The sequence below is a fragment of the Xenopus tropicalis genome, chromosome 2 (assembly GCF_000004195.4).
Source record: "Xenopus tropicalis strain Nigerian chromosome 2, UCB_Xtro_10.0, whole genome shotgun sequence".
Taxonomy (NCBI): domain Eukaryota; kingdom Metazoa; phylum Chordata; class Amphibia; order Anura; family Pipidae; genus Xenopus; species Xenopus tropicalis.
The window spans coordinates 75,054,958-75,073,505 of NC_030678.2; the positions used below are offsets into that span (position 1 = coordinate 75,054,958).

Consider the following 18,548-nt stretch of genomic DNA (forward strand, 5'->3'; position numbering starts at 1 on the left):
TTTTGTAAATGGCAACTGTTTAATTCCCTCAATGATTTTTAACTACAACTACCTCCACAGACATCAACAACAAGCTGTACTACTGCTGTTTACAGAATATTTTTGGTTTATTACAGCCAGACAAGCAGTATATCATCTCCCATTTTTGGGAACAAAGCTGTTTAGTCATACATTGTTGCACTTTACAAACTGTAAACTAGAGTTTACAGTCCCTGGCTAGGCTACCCATGATTGTTAAAGACCCAAGGCCCTTGCCTTGACCCTGTAGGAATTATATACAAGCACCTAAGCTTAGTCCTCTGTATAAGCACCTAAATGAGCCAGAGTATGTTCAGTACTGCTGTTTGACGAGCGCTATTCTGAGGTGAAATGGGTGGAAATCTAATACCACCCTGAGCAGGAGCACTAACACAGGTAATTGTGATGTGCAGGTTGACATGTAGAATCCTAACCCACCTGCGCACAACCCGGCAAGTCTCCTCTATTTAAAGACCTGCACCCGCCCACCTCTGACATCATGAAGAAGGTGGGGTGGAAGAGGCACTCGCCTATAAATACAGGCTGCTTGAGGAAGCAGGGCATTGTAAGGGTGGGGTGGGAGAAAGAACCCGCCTGAAAGTTGTGTGTGGGATATTGGATCTTGCAGGAAGTTCTCAACATTACTAACAGGCAATATGTTTCAGAATTAAAAAAAAAAAAGTATGTTAATGCATCAAGAAAGCCTGTATCCTTCAACACTTGAACCAGAGTCAAGTCACTAAGAATATAGTCTTCAGTCGAATTACATAAAGCTTATCACCTGGCCAGAGCTTCTATTCTAGTGAAGCAGATAGTGAAAATAGCAAATGCTTCAATTGAAAAACAAATTCTTGACCCAGCCATGGTCTTATCCAGAAAGCTCAAATACAGAAAGGCCTTCTCCCATAGACTCCATTTTAATCAAATAATTCAAGTATTTTTATACTTGATCCCAACTTAGATATAATTACCGTATATACTCGAGTATAAGCCGATCCGAATATAAGCCGAGGTACCTAATTTTACCTAAGAAAACTGGAAAAACCTATTGACTCGAGTATAAGCCTAGGGTGTCACCAGTAGGGCTGGTGCGAGCGAGCCAGCACACAAAGTGTGCTCACACTTGGGTTTAGTTGAGTATCCCAAAAATTGCCCAATGTCTAGCTTAAGAAATATATATAGGGTATAGAGTGTTTTAGACAGTGGTGGCTTAAGAAAGGTACTAGAAAGGGACTAGACATGGTGGAGTGGGCAAAGATCAGGAGAGGGTCTATTTTAAATCCCAGTCTGAATCTGGTTATATTCAATTTGTTACCCTTCATAAGTCCATAAAGACCCCCATAACCTACTCAGTTTATGGATAAAGGAGATAAAGGGCCCCCTACTGGATGTTTCTCGGCTCGACTAACAACTAATATTAACCCCAAAGGTATTCTGTTTGCAAGGATTTCTGGTATCAAATAATTTAAAAACATTCAAAAAATAAATTCTAATAAGGTTAAAATAAGCAAGTTGTGCATCTGGGGCCCCACATTTCTGTCTGTTTGATTTGGTAATTTGGAAAAGCAAGCTGAAAAGGCATCATTTTTGTTGAGACATTGCCTAGGAACACTGTGAGCTCGGAAAGGTTTAAGGAGAGGCTGCTGCAGTCACCAAGGAGTTTCAAAGTGCTGTTTTGTTTCTGAGAACTCACCTCCCAGCCGCCAGTCTGTAGCAAGTTCTACTTTGGGAAATGCATACCTGCGTACCTGCGCGCTTGCGCCCTCGCTCTGCCTATGCCAGCTTCCCAACGGCCATCCTAACTGTGCGCTCTTCTCCTGTGCGCTCTGCTCTTCTCCTGTGCGCGTTTCTGATCTGCTTGGCACCGCAGTCGCGCCAGTGACGTCACGCGCCCCCTTCAGTTACTCATGGCCTGATCTTACAAGGTCTAAGATCAGGCCATGAGTAACTGAAGGGGGCGCGTGACGTCACTGGCGCGACTGCGGCGCCAAGCAGATCAGAAACGCGCACAGGAGAAGAGCAGAGCGCACAGGAGAAGAGCGCACAGTTAGGATGGCCGTTGGGAAGCTGGCATAGGCAGAGCCAGGGCGCAAGCGCGCAGGTACACATGGACACATGCCCGTGGGGGGGGGGCACATCGCCACATCGAGCACATCAGGCACATCCATACCACATACTCGAGTATAAGCCGAGGCTTACTTTTTGAGCACATTTTTAGTGCTCAAAAACTCGGCTTATATTCGAGTATATACGGTAATCCTATTTGGAGGTAAAACAATCCTTTTAGGTTTATTTAATATTTAAATTGTTTTTTTTTTGTAGACTTATGGTATGGAGATCCAAATTACCAAAAGACCCCTTATCCGGAAAACCCCAGGTCCCAGGCATTCTAGATAACGGGTCTCATACCTGTACTTTCTTTGCTTTAAGGCAAATCATAATATATTTATAATTTAGGAGGGCTCTTCTTAAGGCTAATGTCCCATGGGGAGATAAATCTCTGCTACCGCGGGTGACTAATCTCCCCAAAAAACTTTTTTCACTGGCAATAAAGGGAAAAGGAAAGGCCTATGCTTTGAAAAACAAAGCAATGCATAGACCTTTCTACCGGCGATTCCCTTTATTGGTGGTAGAAAGGCTTTTTGCTGCTGTTCCTGAATTGTAAATGATATAGGAAGATAGAACAAACCTCTCACGATAATAGCATCCCTGGGTCTGGAAGTATGTATCAACCTATATGAAGAAGGAAATCGAGCCCTTTAAAGCCCTAGGTAAGTTCTTCTATACAGTTTATTCCAGCATCAGTGGTCAAGCAATTACATTTCAGGGCTTTTTCTTCAAAGAACTTATGTTTTAAAGGAAAAGAAAAGGCAAAGTCACTTGGGGGTTCCAAAATGTTAGGCACCCCCAAGTGACTTAAATCGCTTACCTTGTACCCCGGGCTGGTTCCCCTGTTCGGAGAGAACCAGCCCGGGGTAGCTGCAGCGCTTCCTGCTTTGCTCGCATGCGCAGTAGAGTGAAATGCCGAACTTAAACAGAAAAGTCTGCTTTTCACTCTACTGCGCATGCACCAGCCACTGGAATTTGCCGGAAAATGAAGCAGGAAGGAGGAAGCGCTTGCTACAGGTACCCTGGGCTGGTGCTGTGTTCTCCTAACAGGGGTAAAAGGTAGGCGATTAAAGTCACTTGGGGGTGCCTAACATTTTGGCACGCCCAAGTGACTTTGCCTTTCCTTCTCCTTTAAGAAAGGATGTTGAGTATTCATGGTACATAGAGTATAGCATTCTGAAAGGCAGCTATGGTAGCAAATCACAAAATCTCAGAGCAGAGTAAAGGGCTAAAATTTTAGCTGCAAGAATGTCTGTTACAGAAGTCACAATTTTTAATTTTTGAGTTCAATAGCTGGGTGTCTGAGAATGTTCAACGTAGCATTAAAGAGGTATGTTACAGAAATTTCAAATACCACAAAGCAAAAAGACTTACAAATTGATTGTAAAATGGCCTATTCTTAGCAACTTTTCACTTGGTCTTCCATTTTTTTTTTTTTTTTTTTTTATTAAGAAATTCTCTCCAAGAGCTAAATTACACAGGAGAGTTTGGGTCAGATAAACAAAACCTTGTCATGCAACAGCCCAAAGTTTTATAAGGCCCTACAAAATCTGATCACAACTGTAATGGAAATCACATCATAAGTCAGATGGTGTCTTGTTCCTGCATCTACTTCCAACATTTACTGCATTTTAATGAGAAGAAAAATTCTTTCAGACTCCATTATATTTTATCTCCAATAGGCATGTTGTGTGAGATGGCAAGACATTTATGTAGTTTACACATCAGATTTTTCTTAGTCCCATTATTTTTTAACCCATGCAACTTCAGGATGCGATAAGTGAATCCAACACCTTCCTAGAAAATCTCCCATGTAGTTTAGCTCTTACACATGGGTGTTTATTTTTTATGCAGTGAAATGCATAATAAAGTCGCCTCAAGGAACCAAAGTCCGGAATGTCCATGAAGAATTAAACGTGCACTTTTATGCTTTCACCACTAGGTGTCCATGTTTGTTGTCAAATGTACTTTGACAGATTATAATTATTGCAATGTGATATAGTTGTGCTCTGAAGTCAGACATATTTCATTACCACCATAAAATTTGTTGTAAAAAACAAATGTAAACATTCTTTGTATTTACCACTATATTCACACTGTATTTGAGAAACTTTAGCAAAGTGATGTAGACAATTATTTTCACACAACTTAAAATTGGTCTTCATTTTTTTTGGTCAGCAGCTCTCATGATTGGAATTTTAGCAGCTATCTGTTTGCCAGGGTTCAATTTATGCTAACAACCAGGCAGTGGCTTGAATGATAGACTGAAAGATTAATAGAAGGGGGCATGGATAATAATATAATTAATAAAAAGGCAAAATTAAATGTGTAGCATCGCAAAGCAATAAACTTTTTGGTTGCAAGGATCAGTGACCCCCCCCCCCCAAACAACGCAAGGAAATTGGAATAAGAAATTTAAAGTAATTAAAATATCTGCTTGCTTCAAAAAAAGCTGCTGTAGTTTATAAAACAATTTTGCTTTGTGGCAATAGAGTTAACTGAAATAGAGCAAAATGGCATAGGTTAAATAGGGAATAACAGAAGTTCTGTAATGATACTGGGCCAGTGGGACACCGGGAAAAGCCTATAGGGCTCTGGCCCTGCTGACCCAACCTGCTCTTTCCCACTGGGAACTGCATGTGCCAGTACTCCAGCCCAGATTGTGGAGTGGGGTGCAGGGGGGGCAAACATATTAGTTTTACTGGTGCAAAACTGTTACCTCACAAACTGTTAAGAGGTAGAGTAGGAAGGCAAATAATTCCTTGGGTGAAGAGTTCATTAAACCATAAGAAGTACAAAATGAAGACCAAGTAAAAAGGGTGTTAAGGGTAGGCCATTCTGTAAGAATTAAAGGGGTTGTTCACCTTTAAGTTAACTATTAGTATACTATAGAATGTCCTATTTCATGTATCAGTCTCTAATTTAAACCACTGCCTGGTTGCTAGGGTAAACTGGACCCTAGCAACCAGATACCTGCTGAATTTTCATACTGTAGCGCTACATAACAGCTGAAAAGCTAAATAATTCAAAAAACACAAAAATAAACTTTGTGACTGTCTATATCTTAAAGTGAAATCAGAGGTGAACCATGCCTTTAACATAAAGGTGAACTATATCTTTAAGACTCTCGGCTGCAACACAGTCTAATTTAGAGATTAAATATGCCTCACACTTCAGTAACTCCTTTTCTCAGTCTCCACTTGTTGCTTTAGCGGGTGCATTTTTAATGGGTATACAGACTGGACTATGCAATAGTTCTATAACTTGCTGCAACCAAACATTAAATAGTTTTGCTCAGTTTGTTGCTGGTAGTAAAAGACAACTTCTTATTGGTAACTATGGAACTAATTGCCCAGTGTTAGTACATAAGCTCCACATTTTTTCTGTAAGTGAATCTTCAGCAGTTTTTATGTATTTAAACATAGTTGAATGAAACCTATCCAGGCATTTTTTAACTGAGCCAATGAATCACTTGCAGCTTGACGTAATATAGAATACTATAACTTAACTGCACTTTAAGGTCATTACACTAGTAAATACAACTCCAAATTTCCTTTACCCATAATCTGCCAACATGAACTGTTTCAAATGATGCAGAAATAGTAAACTTTATAAACATACTTTCTTTTCTTATTTTTTTAATGCATTTAGAAGCCTGCAGAATCAATGTACTTACCCTTTATGTGACATCGTCACATCTAATCCAGCCCACCAATCCCTTAAACTCCTGAGCAGCAGTTTCACTTAGAGAGCATTTATCACTTAGTGGAGCACCTGATTTTTATCAAACTGGACACCTGCCATGCTGTACTGCTGCTGCACATCACAAGGTTGAAGGACATGAGGGGACTGAAGAGGTAATGGTAAAATTCATTTTCAAACTACTCAGGAGAAAATAAATAAAAGTGCCATACATGGATATTTATATAGCAGTTGCATTCAAAGTTATTTTTTTTGAGCCAAGGATAAAATTTTTTGGTTGTCCACTTCTCCCCTGTGTTAGAAAATTTGTTGTTTTTTTTTTGTGCTAACCTTGAATTAAACCGTAGATATTTATCATACATAAATGTGTATTAAAGGCCAACCCAATTCCAAGAAAGGCTAAGGTCTGAAATGATGAATATTATTTATAATGCTTACTAATCCAAGCAGAGTTTTCTTAAATACCCTTGTGTGGAATAGCATATAAAACTGTTTAATTGAGGAGAAATGTAAAGCCACAAGCAATTCCATTTGATTGGAATACATTTTTAAAAAGTTTTTTGTTCTATGGATTATTGGAAAAGGTGGAAGGAACCTGGATGTGGAAGCAGTTTGGCTAATCATTGGAGGATAAACTTGCACCTGGACAGTAACCCATAGTCAGGGATTAGCTGTATTCAGGCAGCAAAAGGAACAATTACAGCAAAAATGTGATTAGTGGTGCAGATTTTAACAGTATAAGTAAATAAACCCAAATGAGGTTTGTAGTCTTCTGGTCTCTGCTACAGGAATTTGGGGATGCAATTTCCTGGCCACCACCCTTAACAACATTAAACAGGACTGCAAAACAATTTGATTTTATTCAAAAGGAACTATAATGCATTTACTAAAATAGCTCAGGCAGTGGGCCCTGTTGACCCAGTCCTGCTCCCAGGGCCTGGTGGGTTTTTGGGTGTTAGGGGAGCCCCACTCATGATGCACTTAATAGCTAGCTGTCAGTAAGCTTCAGACTTCAGAAGTGAGGGGGGGAAACTCAGGTGCCTGCATGTTCTTTTTTTTCCAACAGGAGGAAAGGTTAAGTTCCGGTAAAGCTGCATGGTGATTGGATGGGCTAGAGTGGAAGTTCAAACTTCATCCATCCAATCCCTGTGCAATTATACTGGGAATTTTGTGAGAAACAGAAAGCTGTGTAGGGGAAAGAACATACATATATAGATTTGGGATATACTAAATTTAAAAGAATCACAAGGACATATACATGAGTCTGAAACACAGGGATGATCTTCTTTGTTTCATAGCTGAATTTGGGAAGGTGCACCCATCATTCACAAAATACATAGTTAATTAAGGAACCATACAGGAAAGAGGAGAATACATGCCATATAATATTTGCATGTGCTATCTTAGTTTGTAGTTTCTATAGAGAAAGGATAACATTTTAATTACAAATAACTATATATTTTTTTATATATGTCCTTTGGGGGCAGGTCAATGAGTATGCATTATGTAAGGCTAAAATGTTTTAAGTAAAAAAGCTATTCTACCCTGCACCAATAACTGCCCTATCCTGCAAACCACTTAGTATTTTAAATGCTTTAATAGAAAATACCTGCAAAAACTTGGCTTCCTGTCAATTGAACTACGGCGAAGGAAGGAGCAGCAACCACTATGCGTCGATCGATTGATCGAGCCAAGCCTTCTTTCTGTATAGGAAGGAGTCATGCTAGGCTCGATCGTCGCATAGTGGATGCAGCTCCTTCCTTCATCGCATCGTCGTAGTTCAATTGACTGGAAGCCAAGTTTTTGCAGGTATTTTCTATTAAAGCATTTAAAATACTAAGTGGTTTGCAGGATAGGGCAGTTATTGGTGCAGGGTAGAATAGCTTTCTTACTTACAAAAAATATAGTGTTACATTTCCTTTAATAATACAGATAGAGCATAGATTAAATACTGTAGAGTTGGTCACAGTTACACTAATACAAACTAGGACTTGTGATGCAAAGGAGACAGATAACTGGTGTGTCAATTTAAATGAATAGTTTTCATGTTTTGAGTTACTGGCAGGCCCAGATTTGTGGCGAGGCTACAAAGGCCTGGGCCTAGGGCGGCACAAGCATAGGGGCGGCATGCTGCCCCGCCGCAGGCAAATTTTAACATTTTGCTCCCATACGGAGCAATGGGGAACTCTCCCCACTGCTCCGTATGGGAGATTCAACTTTGGCGCTTGCGCATGCGCGCTCGGCGGGCGGGGGAAGGGGGGTTCACGCATGCGTATTGGCGCGGCGGGGGGGGATAGGGGCGTCCCCACTACAAATCCGGCGCTGGTTACTGGCTAAGGTCAGTGAAGTCTTAGCCCAAAGTTTTTTCCTGTGATGATTTCATTAGGTGGTGGTTAGTGTTCAAGAGGCTCCTAAAACTCTCTTTAATGGTCGCTATACCCTAATGTGTCTGCTACGGTTATGAGTTCAGATATCAGTGAGATTTATCTTTATTGGTAGGGGGTTATGGGCACTTGTATTTTGGGCTAGAGAGTAGGCATTGGTTTGTATATCCTTTGTTTTGGTTGAATGCAACAAAATATTATTTTTATTAATACTTTTTATAGCACTGTACCATCACCCCACCAGCTTATGTCATGGCTTTACCTACTTTACATCATGTACAGCGCCTTTTATTACTAGCACACCTCCAACCAGCTGGTCGAAAAATTTGAAAAAGGTCTTAAACCTACATACCACTGGGCACCAGCTGATTGGTATAAAGCAGTGTTCCCCAACTAGTGGCTCGTGAGCATCATGTTGCTCCCCAACCCCCTGGATGTTGCTCTGTGTCCCCAAAGCAGGTACTCATTTTTTAATTTCTTGTAAGGAAGTTTTGGTTGCATAAAAACCAAGTATAATGCAAAACAGAGCCTTCTGCAGGCTGCTAATCCACATAAGAGCTATTAAGTAGCCAAGTATAGCTCTTATTGGCACCTCCAGGAACCTTTCAAGCTTGTGTTGCTCCCCAATACTTTTTCCATTTGAATGTAGCTCACCAGTATAAAAGGTTGGGGATCCCTGGTATAAAGGTAAAGGTAGGTTCTAGGCTGGAATTGTTTGTACATTTTGTAAATTTTTTTTTAATGTTTTTGGACATGGTATGTCCAATTGCAACTAGACCAACGTCTGCAGTGTTAAACTTCATGTTACCACAAATTATTTGTTTGGGCACGCAATGCAAAAAAACACAAAAACGTTAGTGATCCTTCTCTCGTCTATTAGGATTTGTTGAATAAAATTCTTGTTTAAAAGAACATACTCTGCACTTTGAGTTCACTCTAATTCTACATTAATAGCTAATAAAAATGGACTTTGGCTTTTTGACTTTGGTAATACCAGAGTGGACGCTATAGATGATGGTCTATATGGCAAAGTTTCCATACTGTTTGCACTGCAATGGCAGAGCTAGCACTTTTTGTACACCCCCAAGCATCCCTGGAAGAATGAAACAATACAGTTACATTGATAGAATATGTTGGTGATTTATAAATAAATGTTAATAATAATAATAATAATAATAGAAAGTACTGTAGGCCTGTGTGTGCTTTATAGAAGCACTGGGGGTTACCAGAATTTTATTGGCCTGGCTGGTAAAAATGATAATCGATGCCAATAAGGAAAGAAGGCAAAAATATAGGAATACCCCTATTTTTTTCCTCGGAAAAGGTGGCAGGCCTATTTGTTTTATCCGTTACAGTGTACATTTTAAAATATAAGTCAACCCAAAATGTCATTTTTGCCAAATAAAATAATTCAAACAACTTTGCAATGTACATTCATTACAAATTTGTTTTGGTTTTTGAGTTATTTGCATATTTAATTGCCATTAATAGCAGTACTTTCCTGTCATTTTCTATTCTCCTGACCTGGTGGCTCAGACTGTTGAAACAATGTAACAGAAGACAAATGACAGACCTGCTTTGCTGAAGGAGACTGACCTTTGCAACAATGTTTAAAGTGTAACAACCAGGAATTCAGAAAATGCTACTTTTAATAGCAATTACATTTACAAATAACTTTTAAAGCACTACAAACATTTAATAAAACCATATTGGGAAATTGCTTAGAATGATGTTTTCTTTTATTTGGAAAACAAATATTTTTTGGGTTGACATGCCCTCAACAATATATATACATTTTTTTTTTATGTGTACCATGTTTTTCTAGCCCTTGCTTTCTGCTTATTGTTCCCGTTTTTCTTTAACAGAAAAGCGCTTTCTATTATCAGTTTGTCGCTAAAGTTAGTCTTCCTTCCAAGCGTCTTCAGATGCCACCCTAATTTATTGGAATGCGCTTTACCCCCGTTATACCAGGGCAGCCATCAGAAGGGTACAACACAATGGGCTCTACAGCAGCAATTGTCGAGAGACATTTTGGCACAAGATGCGCGTTCCTTGACTGTGTAACTCGACTCCCATTTGTAAAGTTGTCAGGACAAGTGTTCCAGAATGTACCTTCACTTCAATTCCGTTTCCGGCAAGAGGCAACAATTGCTTCAGATTTTACGCAGAATGTATATATTACTGTCATCTGGTGGCAAGAATTTGGGCTGCTTGTAAAACTACCGTTGCGCCATTGCTGGGCACTCCCAGGATTGTTGATTCAAACCTAAAGTCACCAATCATCTATTGGAGCCGGTCCGCCACAGCCAATGAGCGCTGATACCGCCTCGGCCGGGGATATATCAGAGCCTCTTTGGGCGGGAGCTGCCAGTTGCTGTGTTGGCGGAGACCCGTAGCGCGTCTATAGTCAACGGAGCCAAAGAGGGCGAGTGTAGGAAGACTGAAGGTTATCTGGTCTTTTATTTACTTCTACCGGTGCGCACACATCTAATCAGAAAATGGTAAGTTACTGTTCGGGATGAAAAGAGCTTTTAAAGACTTAAGATCAGGATCCGCATGCAGCGACACTAACCTGAAGTCACGTTAAGTTAAATTAGTGCTTTTAGCTAGATTACTGACTTCCAGCTCGTGTTTCACATGTGAGACTAAAGCGTCCGCTACCCTAAAAAGACTTCACATGTCGCTGTTAGTCTTTCTTCCACCATTTTCTGCTGTTAGAGAGTTCAAGGGCTGTGTTTCTAGTTATGTTCCATGTTGAGGGTTGTTTTAGTTTCGGGAAATGTTGTCTCTGTTTACCCAGACCAGTATTATTCCATTATACATTATACTATTATTCCAACTGCGAAGTTCTTGTTCTTCTTGGCTCACGTGTGCGTCAGAGGGCTATGACCTGTCTGGGTGGGGCGGAGGGAGGAAGTCTTGGGTGGGGGCGAAAGTCACCGCTCAGAAAGGGTGGGGAGGGGATTAGGCGGGTTACGCCCCTCGAACTGGATGAGCCGGTTTCCATCACTGATGAATGCAGTGATCTTTAAAAAGAAAAAAAAAACCCAGGGGGCGCTACACACAAGTGGTCCAACAGCACACGTGATGAACCTGCTAAGTAGGAACTATTAATCTCATTGTCACGTTTTTATAGGACTTGCTACTAGTGACTCATTCCGCAAAATAACGTCTGGGATGTGTACTAAACTCCCGAAGTCTGTAATAGTGCCATTGTTACAAATTCGGACTTAATACCTGCAGGAATTCGGAACCTCTGCTAGAGGGCGCCAACTGCGTCATTGTTGGCAATGTTCTTGCGTTTGAGTTTTATATATTTTGGTATTACAGTGCAGAATTATCATGTTTTAAAGAAATGTGTAGCGTTATGTTCTTTGTTTGTGACATATGCCTGACATTGCTTCATATTCATGTAAAGAGAAAGCAGTCTGGGGCGTGTGGTGGCAATAAGGACTCAAATAGCCACGTCAGCCATGCGTCCTTTAATACAGTACACTCAAAGCAGGTAAAAATTAATGCCCCCTCCCCCATTATACAAAATAATACTTTGTAGTATAAATCAATAAAAAGATTAAGTTTTTTTTTTGGCAGACTTTTACACTGACTTATTTCTGCTGGAGGAGGAGATAAATAACCATGCCACCTGTCATTTATATGGCTAGAACCAAATATATAGAAATGTATTTAGGGGCCAGGAATTGGGCAATTTACATTGAAGTAAATGAAAGCTGTTACAGAGATAATTGCAAATTCATTGCAGGCTCAAGCACACTGGTAGAAAATGCAGGGATTCTGCATTTAAAAGCAATTACATAACCTGTTTGTTCTAGGCAGTGGTGGTTCTTGCTCCTGAAACAGTGTAGCAGAAGTCAGATGATTAAGCAATAGCACATAGGGTTTGTCAATTAGAGTATTTTTTTTTATGTCTGAGCTTGTTGTTACCCACTGACACTCACTAATTGTGCTATTGCTTAGAAATGTGCCAGTGAGCAATTCCACGTGATATTGCAGCAGCAGGGTCAGATCATTTACATGGGTACCCAATGAAGATTAGCAATTGAGGCTTTTTTTGTTGCCTCCGTGACAAAAGTCTTTGTATGCCATTGTGCCTGGTTTATGCTTAATTGTAGCAAGAACTACCAGTGAGTTCCACTACCCTACCTGGGTATGAAGGGGAACTGAATTCAGCTACATTGTTGTGGGCCCGACTTGGGCCAATCTGTCTGTCCATATAATGGGCCAAGATCCATATGTTCATCAATCTCTTCAAATGAGCACATCTTCCAGTGTATGCTCAATTTGAAAATGACCCTTTTGTTTCATTATGCAAAATAATTTTTATCAAATTCCCTTTTTGAAAAACATCTTGGTTTGAACGTTTACACATGGTTTTTATTTGTAGGGGAATAAGAGGCAAAATTCATGTAGGGACAGTGCAGAGGCTTCATTACTATTTGCAGAATGCTAAGTGTGAATTTTCTTTCTACTTCCATTCTTTAAAAATGTTGGATACAATTCCTGTAATATTTTAACCCTGTGTAATGTCCATGTAGGCTTGAACACATCCTGACCCCTTTACCTTTAAAGAAAGCATGTTTGCATTCTACTCCAACAGATTTGATTCTGCCTTTACTCAGAAATGATGAGTGCGTTATTTGGCAGGCCCACTTGTAAACTTTGTAAAAGAGATAAATGATAACATGCAGGGTCATGGAAGAGCACTTACTTAGCCTGGAAACTGGTGAACCAGTGCTGCTCTTATAAAATGGTGGCCATGAGGGAGTGTACTTAAGAACCTAAAATGGTGGCCATGTACTGAAAACATTATACATTCCAAACTGCTGTATTCAACATATTTAGAGGTAACAGTGGAATGCGTAATGGTATCGTTCATATAAAACTTCTTTTTTTTTTTTTCTTTTTAAGGTGTTGTCTTAGTGTGATTGTGGCCACCTAATTTTAGAATTTAAATCTGTAGAGGGGGCATATTTGCACTGTAAAGTTTCATGTAATATATATTTAATGATTGGCTGATTTTTACATGTGATTTCCGTTTGCATTATAGTGATTGGTAATCTTTTGTCTTTACAGCGTGAGTGTATATCTGTCCATGTTGGCCAGGCTGGAGTTCAGATCGGTAATGCATGCTGGGAACTTTACTGCCTAGAACATGGGATCCAACCAGATGGTCAGATGCCTAGTGACAAAACTATTGGGGGTGGAGATGATTCCTTTAACACTTTCTTTAGTGAAACTGGAGCAGGAAAACATGTTCCTAGAGCAGTGTTTGTAGACCTGGAATCTGCAGTCATAGGTATGTAACATTCTTTTTATGTCTAATATTTATAAAACAAATGAAACTTTGTACAAGAAATGGTGTATTAATTGTATAAGTTCTTACAGGGTGGGGCTCTATACCATTTCTACTTTCTTTTAAAGGAAAAGTAACACTTAAACAATTTTTAAGTAAATAATCTATTCTACCCTGCCCCAATAATTGCCTTATCCTGAAAACCATTTATTATTTTGAATGCTGTAGTTCAAAATACCTGTCTAAAAGTTGGCTTCCAGTCATTTAAAGAAAGGTGATGCAGGTGATCGATTGATCGAGCCTAGCCTGACTCCTTCCTATACAGAAGGAAGGCTAGGCTCGATCATAGGTCGCATAGTGGACGCTTCCCCTGATACTTCACCTGCATCACCGTATCGCCTTTCTTCAAATGACCGAAAGCCAACTTTTAACAGTTATTTTGTACTACAGCATTCAAAATAATAAATGGTTTTCAGGATAGGGCAATTATTGGGGCAGGGTAGAATAGATTTTTTTTTTTTTAATCAAAAAATTTTTTTACCTTTCCTTTAAAGGCTACCTATCTCAAATGTGTACGCGCACTGGGGTGAAGCTAGCGTCCCCCAATTTTACAGCACTTGCATACTGAGTGGAAAGGGCACTTGGGGGGGATGCTTTTGAAACAAAAACTCAAAACCACTTCAAAAATGCATATCAACATACAACATATTTCTACTGCTTATAAGTAAAACTATAAAATATTTTTCTTGTCTAGATGAGGTTCGTAATGGGACATATAGGCAGCTTTTTCACCCTGAGCAGCTTATAACTGGTAAAGAGGATGCTGCCAATAATTATGCACGTGGGCACTACACTGTAGGAAAAGAGATCATTGACTTGGTGCTGGAAAGAGTACGGAAACTGGTAAGTTGGGATCTATTGAGGTCATTGCAGATTCTAGGGATGGAATGGGCTTGTCTTAGTTCTGGAAAATAAATTGCCAGAATTGTGCCATGGGTAAGGATTCCTGCACATGCCTTGTCTGGCATAATTTATCTGGAGACCTACCTGTAACTAACCCTGTGACCTTTCATCTGCTTAAATGTTAAAATGCTTAAAAGTGCCAGTAATGGCACTGTCTGGCATTTTCATTCATGGGAATGAAAATTTCTGCAAGGTTCCAGGCAGAGTTGAAATGAGCTAGCAGAAAAGACACTGCTCTTGGGGATATATTGCACTGCTTTGTTTTGGGTGTTTTGCTGCCTGGACAAATTGGTATCTATTGATCTCAATAGCAATTGTTGGTTTGGCCAACTGCTTAATTTCTGAGTGACTAGCCTGACTGAAGTGAGCCTGTGGTTTAGGTGAATTTATTTGGTCCTTTTTTTTTTTTTTTTTTTAATTAGGCTGATTGCAGTTTTCAGTCTTCCCGTGTTTTAAAGGAACACCAAAAAAATGAAAATGTTTTAAAGTTATTAAAATATAATGCACTGGTAAAATTGTCTGCTTTGGAAACCCTATAATAGCTTATAAATTAAAGGAACAGTAACACCAAAAAATGAAAGAGCTTTAAAGTAATAAAAATATAATGCACTGGTTGCCCTGCACTGGTAAAACTGGTGTGTTTGCTACAGTAACACTACTATAATTTATATAATAAGCTGCTGTGTAGCCACGGGCGCAGCCATTCAAGCTGGAAAAAAGGAGAAAAGGCACAGGTTACATAGCAGATAACAGACAAGTTGTGTAGAATACAATAGTGTTTTATCTGTTATCTGCTATGTGCCTGTGCCTTTTCTCCTTTGAATGGCTGCCCCCATGGCTACATAGCAGCTTATTTATATAAATTATGGTAGACTTTCTGAAGTAAACACACAACTTTTACCAGTGCAGGGCAGTAGCACATTATATTTTAGTTACTTTTATACACTTTAATTTTTTGGTGTTACTGTTCCTTTAAGCTCTGTAGACTCCTATTGTATTCTACTTATCTGTTATCTGCTATGTAACCTGTGCGTTTTCTTCTTGAATACACTTTGATTTTTTTTCCAGTGTTACTGTTCCTTTAAGCAAGTGAAGTGCCTGAATCTGATACTTTTCATTTAGTGGAACAGGAGGTTAAAATGCTGCTTCTTCAGTAGTAGAAAATACACCCAGTGTGCTGTATACCATAAAGGCAAAATGGTCTCTTGCACTTTATCTCCCAGTAGATTTTTGTTGCAAACAATGGCGCAGGCCTACTTAAGGGTTGCTCCCGCTGTTTCTCCTGACGTCGCCTTAACTTCCTGGGGGGAAAAAAGGGCTTGGCTCCTGGGTGATGTTACCTGAAAAATAAAAAGTGTAGTTTACCATTCAATCACTTAGTTTAATGTAGACGGTGATTGTGAGACATTTTGCACTTGGTGACCTTTTCTAAACCTTTTTTTTTTTTTTTTCTGTTTTAGGCTGACCAATGCACAGGTCTCCAGGGTTTTCTGATTTTCCACAGCTTTGGAGGAGGAACAGGATCTGGATTTACATCCTTGCTTATGGAGAGACTATCTGTAGATTATGGCAAGAAGTCCAAGTTGGAATTTGCCATCTATCCAGCCCCACAAGTGTCTACAGCTGTGGTTGAACCCTATAATTCCATTCTTACCACACACACTACACTGGAGCACTCTGACTGTGCATTTATGGTGGATAATGAGGCCATTTATGACATATGCAGGCGGAACCTCGACATTGAGCGCCCAACCTACACTAATTTGAACCGCCTCATTGGCCAGATAGTCTCTTCTATCACAGCCTCCTTGCGCTTTGATGGGGCCCTCAATGTGGACTTGACAGAATTCCAGACCAATTTGGTGCCTTATCCTCGTATACACTTCCCTCTTGTCACGTACTCTCCTATAATTTCTGCCGAGAAAGCATACCATGAGCAGCTCTCTGTGTCTGAAATCACAAATGCCTGTTTTGAACCATCTAACCAGATGGTAAAATGTGACCCACGACACGGCAAGTACATGGCCTGCTGTATGTTATATCGTGGAGATGTTGTGCCAAAGGATGTGAATGCTGCAATTGCGGCTATTAAGACCAAACGTTCTATACAGTTTGTGGACTGGTGCCCAACAGGTTTTAAGGTAAGCCTAGGAGACATCCCATAGCAAATTAGAAAGTGCATGCAGAGGTGCCCCTATATTTGTTTTGTTTTTTTCTCTTGGAAAATTTTTGACCTGCATACAGTCTGATCCACTTAATGTTTTCATACCAGGCCTGCATATTCAAGTGTAAATGTATTTCTCAGACATGATTCTCTTCTGTAATTAACTTTCATACATGACAAGTGATCATCTAACATTCAGAAAACCTGCAATAAGCTTTAACAATGGAATTAGCATTTTGAATAAAGTTTAATTTGTATTTACATTTCTTTTAGGTGGGAATAAATTACCAGCCACCTACTGCGGTTCCAGGTGGTGATCTTGCCAAAGTTCAGCGCGCAGTCTGTATGCTCAGCAACACAACAGCTATTGCCGAAGCCTGGGCACGTCTGGACCATAAGTTTGACCTTATGTATGCAAAACGTGCTTTTGTGCATTGGTATGTTGGTGAAGGCATGGAGGAGGGTGAATTTTCTGAGGCACGAGAGGATCTTGCTGCTTTAGAAAAAGATTATGAGGAAGTGGGCACAGACTCTATTGAGGGAGAGGATGAAGGGGAGGAATATTAGTGCCATTCCATTGAAGTGCATTATACAGAATGTCATTCCTGACATAGCTGCTTGAAATAAAGGTTTTTATTCCAAGTTATACTTGTTATTTTTCTTTTTTGTTTCTTACACTGAAGTTTTCAAACTTTAGGGTTGGTTCCTTTTGGGGATCACAACCTAAGTGTATGTCATGGTGAAATTTGGGGTATAGATGGTTTGCTTGCTGCGTATCTATAAGATACTTTTGAGCAGATTTAAGCTAGGCTAAATGTTGAACCACAGAGGAGAGGAGTGAAAGGTTTAAATTATCATTCTACATTTCCCCCTGCCCCCCCCCACCCCACTCTTCCTAGAAATGATCTTCTAACCTCTAGCTTTATTTGTAATTATGTTTTGGTTTATGGATTTGGCTTTACTATAAATTATACATGGGTTTTTTAGCATATTGGATTAAAAGGTCATATTAAACATGTTGGCATTCAGGTGTTACTTCAAATAGAGTTTCTTTTAACACCTTACCATGCCATCTGTTTCTCGGAATCCCTACCCCGCCTAGTCAGAAATGTCACTTGTATAACTTGTCTGTTTTTTTCCAAGCATTTACAACACAAGTTTGAGACTACAGGTTGTTTTACTGTGAGATGCAGGTACCTAAAAGCAAGAACTTTTAAGTTGTGGTTTTTTTTTTTTTTTTTTTTTCACTTCTGGTTGTAACAAGAAGCCTTTTAGATCTGCCTGATATGCTATGAGATTTTCATGAATTGCAAAATACTAAGACCGTTTCTGATAAAAGAAAATAGTGACAAATTGCCCCAAGACATAATAGGAGGTATTTACATTATTGCCATCTGCTCCTCAGGCTCATATGAAGCACTATGCCCATACACAAACAGGACCTAGCATGTATAGATGCATGCTCTTATAAACCAGTGAATAGACAGAACTTTACATATTAATTACTGTTCAGAACCTTCAATTTTGCCCATGAGTAATTACCAGTGCACAGATCCAACTCACCGCAACATAACCATTTCTATAAAGTGAACCCTGAACTACAATACAATGTTCCCAGCATGGATCTCAAATGGGGACATACACAACCAGTTGTATTTCCAACTTGCATGTGTCTTCTTTCTGATCACCAAGATGGATGCTTAGAACAGAATTAACACAAAAGATGTGGAGGACAACAACGCTGAGCACCTAGGTTGTGGGGTGTGATTAAGAAGCTATTAATTCACCTGTGAGACTTGCTTAAATAATTATTTCAAGATTCACTAAGTATGAGTTAATAACTGAGTTACCAATATGGTGTAAAATCGTTTTAAAAAGTCCATATAATATGGGTATA

At 39.6% G+C, this 18,548-nt stretch overlaps 1 protein-coding gene across 2 annotated transcripts; it reads left to right on the forward strand.

Annotated features, from left to right (window-relative positions):
* Positions 1-5,890: 5,890 nt before the first annotated feature.
* Positions 5,891-17,297, forward strand: tuba3c (tubulin alpha 3c). 2 transcript variants are annotated; one of them, XM_031895937.1, is made up of 5 exons: positions 5,891-5,984; positions 13,305-13,527; positions 14,279-14,427; positions 15,948-16,628; positions 16,925-17,297. In XM_031895937.1, exons 2-5 carry the CDS (start codon positions 13,407-13,409, stop codon positions 17,216-17,218), a joined length of 1,245 nt encoding a protein of 414 aa, XP_031751797.1. In that variant the 5' UTR covers positions 5,891-5,984; positions 13,305-13,406; the 3' UTR covers positions 17,219-17,297. The 2 variants fall into 2 exon arrangements, with proteins under 2 accessions (XP_031751797.1, NP_001015934.1); NM_001015934.4 differs by lacking the exon at positions 5,891-5,984 and adding an exon at positions 10,597-10,714 and having other exon boundaries at positions 16,925-17,294.
* Positions 17,298-18,548: the final 1,251 nt, after the last annotated feature.

Coding starts and splice junctions, on each gene's coding strand:
- tuba3c (NM_001015934.4), top strand. Junction 13,528..14,278: donor CCTGGAATCTGCAGTCATAG/GTATGTAACATT, acceptor TTTCTTGTCTAG/ATGAGGTTCGTAATGGGACA. Junction 14,428..15,947: donor TGGAAAGAGTACGGAAACTG/GTAAGTTGGGAT, acceptor TTTCTGTTTTAG/GCTGACCAATGCACAGGTCT.